Below are 13462 nucleotides of genomic sequence, written 5' to 3'. Positions count from 1 at the left end.
AATTGCAGCAACATGTCCATATGTGTTCGTTTGATCGGCACGAAACAAGCATTCACCTCAATTTCTTGTAAGCTTTCACTTTGAGATCTTGAAATCTCAACTGGCTCACTGATATGACATCCGTTGTGCCCATTTACAAGAGAAAGTTCTTGCGCTTATTCATTCAGATTATCATTTGTTTCATACTGCCACAACAGATTTAATTAAATGATGATTCTAAGGAGTCAATTCAGCATGCCTCATAACATGCTTATTTTTAAACATCAGAACTGGTTTGAATCACACACATTAATGTATTCCAGTGCAATCTTGGAAACCATGACACAAATAGCAATTTTGGATGCATGTGCGCATTATACTTCATCAATTTATTGTCACAACATTTTAAATGCTTTATTGAAATGAAAGATGGCATCACCGGTACTCCAATAACTTCTTTTCAGTGTATGGATTATCAGAGAAATTATATCCTTTATTTATACTCCCGTACTACGATAAATCCCTGTTAACAGAGAAATCATTTAATACCCTCCTGAGCCTCGCTACATGAAGTATTCTGTATGGTTCACAATTATAACAATATAAAGTCTATTGTACTGCAATGAGATGGGGATCTTTTTTCGCTCCGAAATAATTCAACCGTCGGTTATTAAACAGCAGCTTCACTTGTTCTCTCCTGGTTAGTATTTCACATCGCCAATTTCTGGCTGAATCAACAGCTGGTTAACTGTCAAACAACAGGGCCATAAAAACAAAACTGATTTGCAACAATATCTGGCTGGAACAGAATTGACCACGTAACAGGATTTAGAAATATGGCTACTGTGAACGAACGAGGCTTAAGGGATAGATCCAAAAGCTTGAGAAATCTCAAGGTCATCTGCAAGTTTTGGTGATTTAACATTATTAGAATGTAGTCTAAGGTAAAATGTGCTACTGTTCTGCCATTGGCACATCTTGAAAACAAAATGCCTGACTTATCTTTCCCAAGTGGCATGCAAGATCCACCCCAGTTTTGAAAGGTGGAGACTGAAATGTGATCTTCTCGTGGTATTCAAACTAATTGAAGTATGGAATAAGTGCATTTGAAATATCACTTTAAACTAAATTGATAATTAATTGGAGATAAGGGAACACCAGGTTAATCTCATGCAAGCCAAACTTAATCATTGACTTCAGGAAGCAAAGTACTGTACATACACCTGTTTGCATCAAGAGGGCCGAGTTGGAGATGATTGACACCTTCAAATTCCTAGGTGTGCACATCACCAAAAATCTGTCCTTGTCCACCCACGTCGATGCTACAACCAAGAAAGCACAACAGCGCCTATACTTCCTCAGGAAACTAAGGAAATTTGACATGTCCACATTGACTCTCACCAACTTTTACAGATGCACCATAGAAAGCATCCTAGCTGGCTGCATGGCAACTGCTCAGCCCAAGACCGCAAGAAACTTCAGAGAGTCTGAACACCGCCCAGTCCATCACATGAACCCACCTCCCATCCATTTACTCCATCTACACCTCTCACTATCTTGGGAAAGTGGGCAGCATAATCAAAGACCCCTCCCATCCGGCTTACTCACTCTTCCAACTTCTTCCGTCGGGCAGGAGATACAAAAGTGTGAGAACACACATGAACAGATTCAAAAACAGCTTCTTCCCTGCTGTTACCAGATTCCTAAATGACCCTCTTATGGACTGACCTTATTAACACTATATACCTGTATGCTTCACCCGATACCGGTGACTATTTATTTACACTGTGTATCTTGTATTGCTCTATTATGTATTTTCTTTTTTTCCCCCCCATGTACTAAATGATCTATTTGAATTGCATGCAGAAAAATACTTTTCACTGTACCTTGGTACACATGACAATAAAAAATCCAAATCCAAATCTGAACCTAAACTTCTGATTCAGAGAACAACTTGCTACCATTGAACGAAGGCGACTGTTAAACTATCAAGGATTCAGGACGCAAAAATTCAATCTGACTGTGGCCTTAGATGGCACAGGATACATGTGCCAGGTAATGGCAAAAGACATATTCCACTTTGGATAAATTCCCAATTTTTATCAGCCCCATTGTGGGAAAAGCTGAACAGATGCATCTTCCTTATGTCTGGGAAAAAGGAGTGGAGCATATGGCAGACAAACCACCTCAAGACATTTTCAAAGTATTGCGTACCACATCTGGATCAGCTCAGAAACAGCAGCCTGGTTTTACAATAGAATGAGTGTAATTAATGTAATGGCTTGTGAAGGACAGCGATAAGAATATGGAGTGTGCTGCTACAAGGACCAGTGGAGGCAAATAACATGGATGCATTTAAGGGGAATCAACGAGGGAGGAAGAAGCAGTGGGCTATGCTGATAGGGTTAGATGAAGAGGTGCAGGAGGAGGCATGTGTGGAGCATGAATGACGTCATAGAGCAATCAAGCCAAATGGCTTGTCTCTGTGCTGGAGATGCAGTGTTAGCCTCTAAATTCTGAAATGTCATGAATGTCCATCGAGAGGGGCATTGATTTACATCCTTTTCTTTAAAACAAAAAGACAACAAACTGCATGATATTAAATGAAAATGTTTGCATGCAGATCGGAACTGGGAAACCACAGATTCTGATTAAGGTGCCAACAATACTTCCTCAATGCTGTGCTCTGTACACTGAACTGCAAATAATTAAGTCTGATGTGGCCTTAAATAAGTTTTCTTTCAAAAATAAAGGAATGGTCGAGAATAGTTTCCACAGAGCCTGAACTGGGTATGCCAGTCACACTGGTGATGACTGAATCTTTCTTCAGAGGCTAGTGAAGGACACAATAAACATTCCATCAGGAGCACTCAAAGGGTGTGCAGCAGAGCTTTAATAATACGCCCATAGCCAATCACAGCGCCAACACTCATTCAATGCTGATGTAAATAGGCAGCTGGATTTCTTTAAAATACACAGGCGTTTAGAAAATCAGACTGGGGTGCCAGTGTTTGGAACTTCTGCTGTAGGTAAATCGATTGGACTGTCGACGGTGGCGTGTTTCTCAGCCTTATTTAGCCGTGGATTCTGTTAATTATTCACTTCAGTGCATTGGGTTCCGGAGGCAGTTTTGAAAGAGCAACTTTTGTGCGCTGCTCTCCCCTTCAACATTCCACACTGCTTTCAATTGGCTTGCTCAGCACTGGCCAGCGTTGCAGAGACCCACAGATCATAATCTGCGGGTGCGAATGCTGAGGTTGTCTTTACTGCAACGAGAGAATCGTAGATCCACTCCTTTTATATGCCTGCAATGCTGTTAATTCTTGTGGCCTTTACGCTACAGTGTCCAGCCATGCCCGCCCCAGCCGCTTTCAATGTAATGTGCTTTAGCCCAAGCAACGTGGAAATGGTGGAGGTCTCACGTTCCTGCCCCTTCGTAGTGGAGACACTGTCATACTCAGCTTGATGAGTGACGACAAGAGTAAGTAATGCAGTGGACAGCTGGAATTTAAACACAGGCTGCGTGCAAGGGCATCTCCTCAAGATGAGCAAAAGTGAGGTTGATCAAAATAACAGCTAAGCAATCGAACATTTGTACCAAAATTACCCACAGAAAGGGGGACAAATAAACATACCTTACAGACTCGAAGAACCAGGAGTTGACGGTACGACAGGGAAGATACTCAAACCCCAGTCACAGAGAAAAGAAGCTGCCAAACCACTCTCTTTCCGACCCACTTCGTTACGAAACCACCAATTCATTTTCACATGAAACTGACACAGGCAAACCTACTCCCACGTAAGGTGCACTCCCTTATAGGTCACCAGACGTAAATAATATCAGCTCATCGGAACACGCCCCTCCCAGGAATTTCCATTAACTGAAAGCAACTGTTAACAAAAGTGAAAGAACATCCCGCGCAGAACAAGCACATCGTAGATGTGCACTTATGACCAACTACACCAAAACGCTTAAACACCCCAATTATTTGAGAATTTTTAAAACAAATTTAACGTGCACGATATCTCTTTCGCTGCTGAAATGATCCTACAAGATATAAAATGCATCTCTCTCTCGAATACTCAGCATAAAACAGGTCATCGTACACTTCAGTTCCACGCAAACGACAACAGGGAAGAGGCACTTGAACGTGATTTTTGAGTCACGTTATTCAATGAATGAGATTCCTTGGTGAGAACTGCACCTCGAGTTTTGGTGTCCTTATTTAAGGAAGGATGTAAATATGTTGGATGCAGTTCGGAGGAAGTTTACCAGATTGATACCTGGAATGAGCTGGTTGACTTACCAGGAAAGGTTGGACAGGATGAGCTTGTTTTCACTGGAGTAAAAGTGAGGGGCGACTTGATTGAAGTATATAAGATCTGAAGGGTATTAAGAAGGCAGACATTGAAAGGATATGTCCTTTTGTCGCTCAGTACAGAACAAGGGGACTGTTTTAAAATTAGGGGCCACCCTAAAAGGACGATGAGGAGAATTTTTTTTCTCTTGAGGGCTGGGCAACTTTGGAATTCTGCCTCAGAAGGCGGTAGAGGCGGGCTCACTGAATATTTTTAAGGCAGAAGTAGCTAGATTCTTGTTAGGCAAGGGAATGAAAGGGCATCAGAGATAGATGGGAATGCGGAACTTAACACAAAATGGCAGAGGAGCTCCAAATGACCTTCTTCTGCCCCAATTTCAATAGTACGTATGATTATACAAACATATCAAGGAAGGCTCATGTTCTATTCCCAGTTAGCGGATTTCAACTACAACTGAATTAGGTGACACATAGACCTCACTGAGGTCAGAATAGGAAACAAAATATCAGCTTGGTTCCCGCCTGCTCATTCCCGTTCGTTCTCTAGTGGTTTCCACCGAATGTACATCTGGGTCAACATCCAGATGTGCAATGTGCATGAATACAGTATCTTTCAGATCATAAACTATCTTCAAGAGCATTCATAAGATATATTGTGGAAAAGCACATATCAAGCCAGAGAGATGTTAAGGGGGTGAAAAATAGTTTAAGCATGGGGCGAATTTTAGGATTATCCCTATAGGATTTGGGCAGCATGGTAGCACAAGTGATTAGCACTGTGGCTTCACAGCGCCAGGACCCCAGGTTCGATTCCCCGCTGGGTCACTGTCTGTGCGGAGTTTGCACGTTCTCCCCGTGTGTGCGTGGGTTTCCTCCGGGTGCTCCGGTTTCCTCCCACAGTCCAAAGACGTGCAGGTTAGGTGGATTGGCCATGCTAAATTACCCGTAGTGTCCATAAGGGTTGGGAGGGGTTATTGGGTTGCGGGGATAAGGTGGAAGTGAGGGATTAATGTGGGTTGGTGCAGACTCGATGGGCCGAATGGCCTCCTTCTGCACTGTATGTTCTATGTAATCTGAAAGAAAAAGAAAACAGTGATGAGACAGAAGGGGTTCGGGTGGAAATTCCACAGTGCTAGGCCTAGAGGGCTAAAAGCACACCTATCAATGGTGGGGCAATGCAAGATGTGAGAGACAGAAGAATGGTCTTGAGGGATAGATGGTTGTGATGGGAAGTGGAGATTAGTGAGCCACACTAATTGAAGGGCTGACGCGGAGTTATTTTTAAACAACAGGATAACATTTCTAAGTTGAGGCATCAGTGGACAGGAACTGATGTTGTTCAGAGGATTGGAAGCAGAGTTTGATATAGGTTAGGATATGGGCAACTGGGGTCCAGACAAAAGGAACCTTATGCAAGCTGGAGGATGGAAGTTTGAACACGAGAACATGGCCTAGAATAAACTCTGATGTGGTGGAAGCATACTTTAGGATGTCAGCAGCATCTGCTAGCTGGCATTCCACCTTAATAATAATAATCTTTAATAGTGTCACAAGTAAGCTTACATTAACACTGCAATGAAGTTGCGGTGCCTGTTGGGTACACGGAGGGAAAATTCAGAATGTCCAATTCACCTAACGAGCAGGTCTTTCGGGACTTGTGGAAGGAAACTGGAGCACCCGGAGGAAGACCACGAAGACACGGGGAGAAGGTGCAGACTTCACACAGGTAGTGATCCAGGCCGGGATTCGAACCCGGGTCCCTGGTGCTGTAAAGCAACAGTGCTAACCATTGTACTACCGTGCCGCCTTGCACCCTCTCTAGACTAAAGGCCAAGAAAAACTCTGCTGCCCATGTCCTAACTAGTGCCACTTTCCATCACCATCATCCCTGTGCTCACTGGCCATTCTCATGCTGCAAATTCAACCAGGTCCTGGTCCTTTCCGAGGTTTAATTATTTCTCCCATTGACAGTCATGTCTGAAGCTCATGAATTCCCTTCCTAAACCTTTCCCACCTCACCTTCCTCCTTTAAGACACTCCTAAAATCATCCCCCTTTGATGACGCTTTTGGTCACCTGTACGGTGTCAAATTCTGTTGGATAATACTCCTGTGAAGAGCACTGAGATATTTTATTCTGTTAAAGGTGCTACATAAAAGCAATCTTGCTATTGCTGTTACTTAACTGTGGCAAGAGTGGGTGACATGACAGAGATGGAAGGAAGTAGATTATGATGCAAACTATTAAGGGTAGGAATCTCAGCTTGGGGTCAAAATTGCAAACATTCTACTTCAGGCATGGAACAGTGGCCAGTTGGTGTAAATAGGAGTTAACTGAAAGCTGGATGTCAGCAATTTCAAGGTCTAACAGTGAGTATGGACCATTATTCCTCAGTCCGAAACAGCACTGCTTATTGCCAACATTTCAAAATTATTATATGGAACCCTTTAACTATAATAATCAATCAACAGGAAAAGACAGAATTTGCTTTTATAAACAATGAGTGCTTGCATAGATTTTATATGGTGGCCATTGTCTCGAAAACAGATCTGTGCAAGTCAGTTAAAATTACTTGATAATAATATAGCATCTATACAAATGCCTTGGACCCTGTAATTATCATACTCTGGCTTGCACCTACCACATTAATTAGATAGTTCAAGTCACAAGTCTACTCCCGTCAGATTAATTAAATCTCTTTAAAAGAATGGGTTAAATCATTCTAAATTTATCAATGTGATAAATCTACAAAATACAAGCCAGGACATGCACAAATTTCACAAGACAAAATTTGTTCTATGTTTGACCTTGAGTGAAAATAACAGTCATTAATGGAATCCTTCAGCATGCCAGTCTTTATACACACCTGTCTTGTACTTGAGAGAAAGCATGTGCAACCTGAGGTAGCAGACCTGAAAATCCAAATCGTCCCAGCATTCTGCCTCCGCCACTCAAAAGAAGAAAAGCTTGCAGTGTCCCAGTAGCGCACAATCCCAAAAGCAATACAATCTATCAAAAGTCAGGACCCACTTTCTCTGCTACGAATAGAAGGTGTATTCCTCACAGAATCCCGAAGAAACCTTTCATGTGCTCCTCTCCTTCATTGACAGTGCTATGGAAAGCTGAAGGAGAAGCCTTACAACAGCAGCCGTGCTTTGTCTGGCAATGTGCCAGTACCTGTTATGAAATACCGCGAACACTGCAAATCCCTTCCATCAGCTAATGAAGATGGGCTGGTATAAATGCTTCTTTTTGTTCACCATGGGAGAATCTCGCTCAAAAGGATAGCATTTATTTTTATCTTCTTTAATGCAAGGTAGACAACACAGACATACAGTCTGCAACAAACCTACTGTTTGAACTCACTAAACACGGCTGTGGCTTTTTGAGATTAAGCCTATATTTCACATCAAACTGGTGAAACCAGTTTGAACAGTTGACACATATAAATGAAACAGGCCTAAGGCCTATCTGAATAGTGCATCTTGTATTTCCAAAAATCTAGCCTTTTAGAAGTTTAGAAGAATATAGTATGTCTGTCCATTATATCATTATTGTAAATGGAGCTAAGCTTTGCACACTGTCATTTACGTCACACAACCAAATAGAAGACATGTTGTCACTTCGACTCAAGTGTCAATAATATTTCTGTTAATTAGATGGAATAGGTAATTATGATACATCACCAAACAAAATCTGTATATTAGTTCACGCTGGAGGTAATTTAGTTTACTTTTGTTAAATGTGTTCGCCCCTCACAGCGCCGAGGACCCGGGTCACTGTCCGTGTGGAGTTTACACATTCTCCCTGTGCCTCCATGGGTCTCACCCCCACAACCCAAAAATATGCAGTGTAGGTGGATTGGCCACGCCCGCCGCCATTTTGCTCTTCTTCCCTTGCACCTTCTTTGGGTTCACCACCACTTTTTTTAGTCGCCCCGCTCCTGGTCCAAGCCATACACTGTCGGGGACCTATTGCAATTTCCTTCCCACACCGGGAAACGTCGAAAAAGTGCCATTGGGGGCCCTGAAAAGAGCCCAAAAGTCCATTTTTAGTGGGAGCTGCCGAATGTGCGACTTAGCTCCGCATAGCCGCAACTGGAAGTTTGAGAATATCATAGCTGTACTACGGGAGGACACCTCAGAGGGCAGTGAGGCTATACGGGTAGAGATCAGGAATAAGAAGGGTGCAGTCACAATGTTGGGGGTTTACTACAGGCCTCCCAACAGCCAGCGGGAGATAGAGGAGCAGACAGGTCGACAGATTTTGGAAAAGAGTAAAAACAACAGGGTTGTTGTGATGGGAGACTTCAACTTCCCCAATATTGACTGGGACTCACTTAGTGCTAGGGGCTTAGACGGGGCAGAGTTTGTACGGAGAATCCAAGAAGGCTTCTTAAAACAATATGTAGACAGTCCAACTAGGGAAGGGGCTGTACTGGACCTGGTATTGGGGAATGAGCCCGGCCAGGTGGTCGCATTTTCAGTAGGGGAGCATTTCGGGAACAGTGATCACAATTCAGTAAGTTTTAAAGTGCTGGTGGACAAGGATAAGAGTGGTCCTAGGGTGAATGTGCTTAACTGGGGGAAGGCTAATTCTAACAATATTAGGCAGGAACTGAAGAACCTAGATTGGGGGCGGATGTTTGAGGGTAAATCAACATCTGACACGTCGGAGGCTTTCAAGTGTCAGTTGAAAGGAATTCAGGACCAGCTTGTTCCTGTGAGGAAGAAGGATATATACGGCAAATTTCAGGAACCTTGGATAACGGGAGATATTGTAGGCCTCGTCAAAAAGAAAAAAGAAACATTTGTCAGGGCTAGAAGGCTAGGAACAGACAACGCCTGTGTGGAATATAAGGAAAGTAGGAAGGAACTTAAGCAAGGAGTCAGGAGGGCTAGAAGGGGTCACGAAAAGTAATTGGCAAATAGGGTTAAGGAAAATCCCAAGGCTTTTTGCACATACATAAAAAGCAAGAGGGTAGCCAGGGAAAGGGTTGGCCCACTGAAGGATAGGCAAGGGAATCTGTGTGTGGAGCCAGAGGAAATGGGCGAGGTACTAAATGAATACTTTACATCAGTATTCACCAAAGAGAAGGAATTGGTGGATGTTGAGTCTGGAGAAGGGTGTGTAGATAGCCTGGGTCACATTGAGATCCAAAAAGACAAGGTATTGGGCGTCTTGAAAAATATTAAGGGCGATAAGTCCCCAGGGCCTGATGGGATCTACCCCAGAATACTGAAGGAGGCTAGAGAGGAAATTGCTGAGGCTTTGACAAAAATCTTTCGATCCTCACTGTCTTCAGGTGATGTCCCAGAGGACTGGAGAATAGCCAATGTTGTTGCTCTGTTTAACAAGGGTAGCAAGGATAATCCAGGGAACTACAGGCCGGTGAGCCATATATCAGTGGTAGGGAAATTACTGGAGAGAATTCTTCGAGACAGGATCTACTCCCATTTGGAAGCAAATGGACGTATTAGTGAGAGGCAGCATGGTTTTGTGAAGGGGAGGTCGTGTCTCGCTAACTTGATAGAGTTATTCCAAAGAGGTCACAAAGATGATTGATGCAGGTAGGGCAATGGATGTTGTCTATATGGACTTCAGTAAGGCCTTTGACAAGGTCCCTCATGGTAGACTGGTACAAAAGGTGAAGTCACATGGGATCAGGGGTGAGCTGGCAAGATGGATACAGAACTGGCTAGGTCATAGAAGGCAGAGAGTAAGCAATGGAAGGGTGCTTTTCTAATTGAAGGGCTGTGACTAGTGGTGTTCAGCAGGGATCAGTGCTGGGACCTTTGCTGTTCGTAGTATATATAAATGATTTGGAGAAAAATGTAACTGGTCTGATTAATAAGTTTGCAGACGGCGCAAAGGTTGGTGGAATTGCGGATAGCGATGAGGATTGTCAGAGGATACAGCAGGATTTGGATTGTTTGGAGACTTGAGCGGAGAGATGGCAGATGGAGTTTAATCCGGACAAATGTGAGGTAATGCATTTTGGAAGGTATAATGCAGGTAGGGAATATAGAGTGAATGGTAGAACCCTCAAGAGTATTGAAAGTCAGGGAGATCTAGGTGTACAGGTCCACAGGTCACTGAAAGGGGCAACACAGGTGGAGAAGGTAGTCAAGAAGGCATGCTTGCCTTCATTGGCCGGAGCACTGAGTATTAAAATTGGCAAGTCATGTTGCAGCTGTATAGAACCTTCGTTAGGCCATACTTGGCGTATAGTGTTCAATTCTGGTCGCCACATTACCAGAAGGATGTGGAGGCTTTAGAGAGGGTGCAGAAGAGATTTACCAGGATGTTGCCTGGTATGAGGGCATTAGCTGTGAGGAACGGTTGAATAAACTCGGTTTGTTCTCACTGGAACGACGGAGGTTGAGGGGCGACCTGATAGAGGTCTACAAAATTATGAGGGGCATAGCCAGAGTGGCAAGTCAGAGGCTTTTCCCCAGGGTAGAGGGGTCAATTACTAGGGGGCATAGGTTTAAGGTGCGAGAGGCAAGGTTTAGAGTAGATGTACGAGGCAAGTTTTACACAGAGGGTAGTAGGTGCCTGGAACTCACTGCCGGAGGAGGTGGTGGGAGCAGGGACGAGAGTGACATTTAAGGGACATCTTGACAAATACATGAATAGGATGGGAATAAAGGGATACGGACCCAGGAAGTGTAGAAGATTGTAGTTTAGTCGGGTTTAGTTAAGGGAAGGCAGCTGAATACCAATGTGCGGAGGCTCCTTAACGTAATCATGATGCCTGCAGTGGAGGGGGAAGCGGAGATAGTGGCGGCGATGGACGCGGAGGAGGCCTTCAATAGGGTGGAGTGGGGGTACTTTTGGGAAGTGTTGAGGTGGTTTGGGTTCGGTGGAGGGTTCATTAGTTGGGTGAGGCTACTTTACAAAGCCCCGGTGGCGAGTGTGGCCACGAATCGGAGGAGGTCGGAAAACTTTTGGCTGTACCGGGGCACGAGGCAGGGGTGCCCCCTATCCCCCTTGCTATTTGCATTGGCAATTGAGCCTTTGGCTATGGCTCTAAGGGAGTCCAGGAACTGGAGAGGGCTGGTCGAGAGGGGGGGGGGGGGGACCGTGTTTTGTTGTATGCCGATGACCTGTTACTGTATGTGGCTGACCCAGTGGGGGGGGGGGATGCCGGATGTGATGCGGATCCTCAGGGAGTTTGGGGACTTTTCCAGGTATAAGCTCAACGTGGGGAAGAGTGAGCTCTTCGTGGTACACCCCAGGGGACCAGGGAAGGGGGATAGACAAGCTTCCACTGAAGAGGGCGGAAAGGAGTTTTCGGTACCTGGGGATCCAGGTGGCCAGGAGCTGGGGGGCCCTACACAAGCTCAATTTGACGAGGCTGGTGGAGCAGATGGTGGAGGAGTTAAAAGGTGGGATATGCTGCCACTCTCCTTGGTGGGTAGGGTACAGTCGGTGAAAATGACGGTGCTCCCGAGGTTCCTTTTTATATTCCAGTGCCTCCCCATCCTGATCCCTAAGGCCTTTTTTAAGCGGGTCAGTAGGAGCATCATGGGATTCATGTGGGCAAAAAAGACCCCGAGAGTGAGAAGGGTGTTTCTGGAGCGGAGTAGGGACAGAGGAGGGTTAGCGTTACCTAATCTGTGTGGGTATCACTGGGCTGCCAATGTGGCGATGATACGCAAGTGGGTAATGGAGGGGGAGGGAGCGGCGTGGAAGAGGCTGGAGATGGTGTCCTGTATGGGCACGAGTCTGGGAGCGCTGGTGACAGCACCGCTGCCGCTCCCGCCGACTAGGTACGCCACGAGTCCGGTGGCGGCGGCGACTTTGAAAATTTGGGGGCAGTGGAGGCGGCACAGGGGTGAGGTAGAGGCTTTGGTTTGGTCCCCGATCCGGGAGAACCATCGGTTCGTCCCGGGGAGAATGGATGGAGGGTTCCTGAGTTGGAAGGATGGGGGACCTGTTTTGAGATGGGACGTTTGCGAGCCTTGGGGTGCTGGAGGAAAAGTCCGGGCTTCCCCCCAGAAATGCCTTCAAGTAAATGCAGGTAAGGGCATTTGTAAGATGGCAGGTGAGGGAGATCCCGCTGCTTCCAGCACTCAGGATCCAGGATAGGGTGCTCTCGGGGGTGTGGGTTGGAGAGGGCAGGGTCTCGGCGATCTACCAGGAGATGCAGGAGGAGGAGGAGACCTCGGTGGAGAAGCTAAAGGGTAAATGGGAGGAGGAGCTTGGGGAGACAGAGCGCATATGACAGGGGCGAGGCTGAGCAGGTTCTTTGGGGTGGAAGACAGGTGTGGGAGGTGCTCGGGGAGCCCAGCAAATCATACCCATATGTTCTGGGCGTGCCCGGCGCTGGATGGGTTCTGGAGGGGTATTGCGAGGATGGTGTCTGGGGTGGTGAACACCCGGGTTGAGTTGAGCTGGGAGTTAGCACTATTTGGGGTATCGGACGAGCCGGGAGTGCAGGAGGCGAAAGAGGCCGGTATACCTTTGCGTCCCTGGTAGCCCGGCGGAGAATTCTGCTACAGTGGAAGGATGCGAGGCCCCCGAGCGTGGAAGCCTGGATCAGCGACATGGCAGGGTTCATTAAATTGGAGTGGGTAAAATTTGCCTTGAGAGGGTCTGTGCAAGGGTTCTTCAGGCGGTGGCAACCGTTCCTAGACTTCCTAGCGGGGCGTTAGGGGGTGGTCAGCAGCAGCCCAGAGGGGGTGGGGGAGGTGTACTGTGTTTATTATTGCTTCATGAGGGGTTTGTATATTGGGGGAATTCGTGATGTAGTTGTAAGATGTTTATTTATGTGTTCTTTGTTTTTCTTTTTTCAGTAAGGGGGGGTTTTGGTGAAAATATGTAAAAATTAAAATTAAAATATTTCTTTAAAAAAAAGATCAGTATAGTGTCGACCCACAGCTGAATATGTACAGCAATTCATCTAGTTGAATAAACCAGTGTTGGGTCTTCTCCTGTGTTAGACGTCTGTTTCTAACTTCCCTGCATCGAGTGCAGTCCACACCGAACCAACCTGCCTAACACATCAGTATGAGGAACGGTTGAGGACTCTGGGTCTGTACTCGTTGGAGTTTAGAAGGATGAGGGGGGAACTTATTGAAACTTACAGGATACTGCAAGGTCTGGATAGAGTAGACGTGGAGAGGATGTTTCCACTTGTAGGAAAAACTGAAACCAGAG

General features: G+C 45.6%; 1 protein-coding gene across 12 annotated transcripts in view; it reads right to left on the bottom strand.

The window, feature by feature from the left end:
- plekha7b (pleckstrin homology domain containing, family A member 7b) overlaps positions 1 to 13462 on the bottom strand; it is a 713202-nt gene that overhangs the window by 433513 nt on the left and 266227 nt on the right. Inside the window, exon 1 of one of the 12 annotated variants that reach the window (XM_072466386.1) lies at positions 7164 to 7264. The exons of 8 other annotated variants lie outside the window; for them this stretch is intronic. In XM_072466386.1, the coding sequence (XP_072322487.1) occupies positions 7164 to 7234 (71 nt within the window). In that variant the 5' untranslated portion in view covers positions 7235 to 7264. Of the gene's footprint in view, positions 1 to 3614; positions 3786 to 7163; positions 7265 to 13462 lie in introns of those variants that run through there. 3 more of the 12 variants (XM_072466394.1, XM_072466392.1, XM_072466389.1) reach the window with 3 other exon arrangements.

Source organism: Scyliorhinus torazame, chromosome 10, assembly GCF_047496885.1.
Source record: "Scyliorhinus torazame isolate Kashiwa2021f chromosome 10, sScyTor2.1, whole genome shotgun sequence".
NCBI lineage: Eukaryota > Metazoa > Chordata > Chondrichthyes > Carcharhiniformes > Scyliorhinidae > Scyliorhinus > Scyliorhinus torazame.
This window is presented reverse-complemented; position numbering and strand designations above follow the sequence as displayed.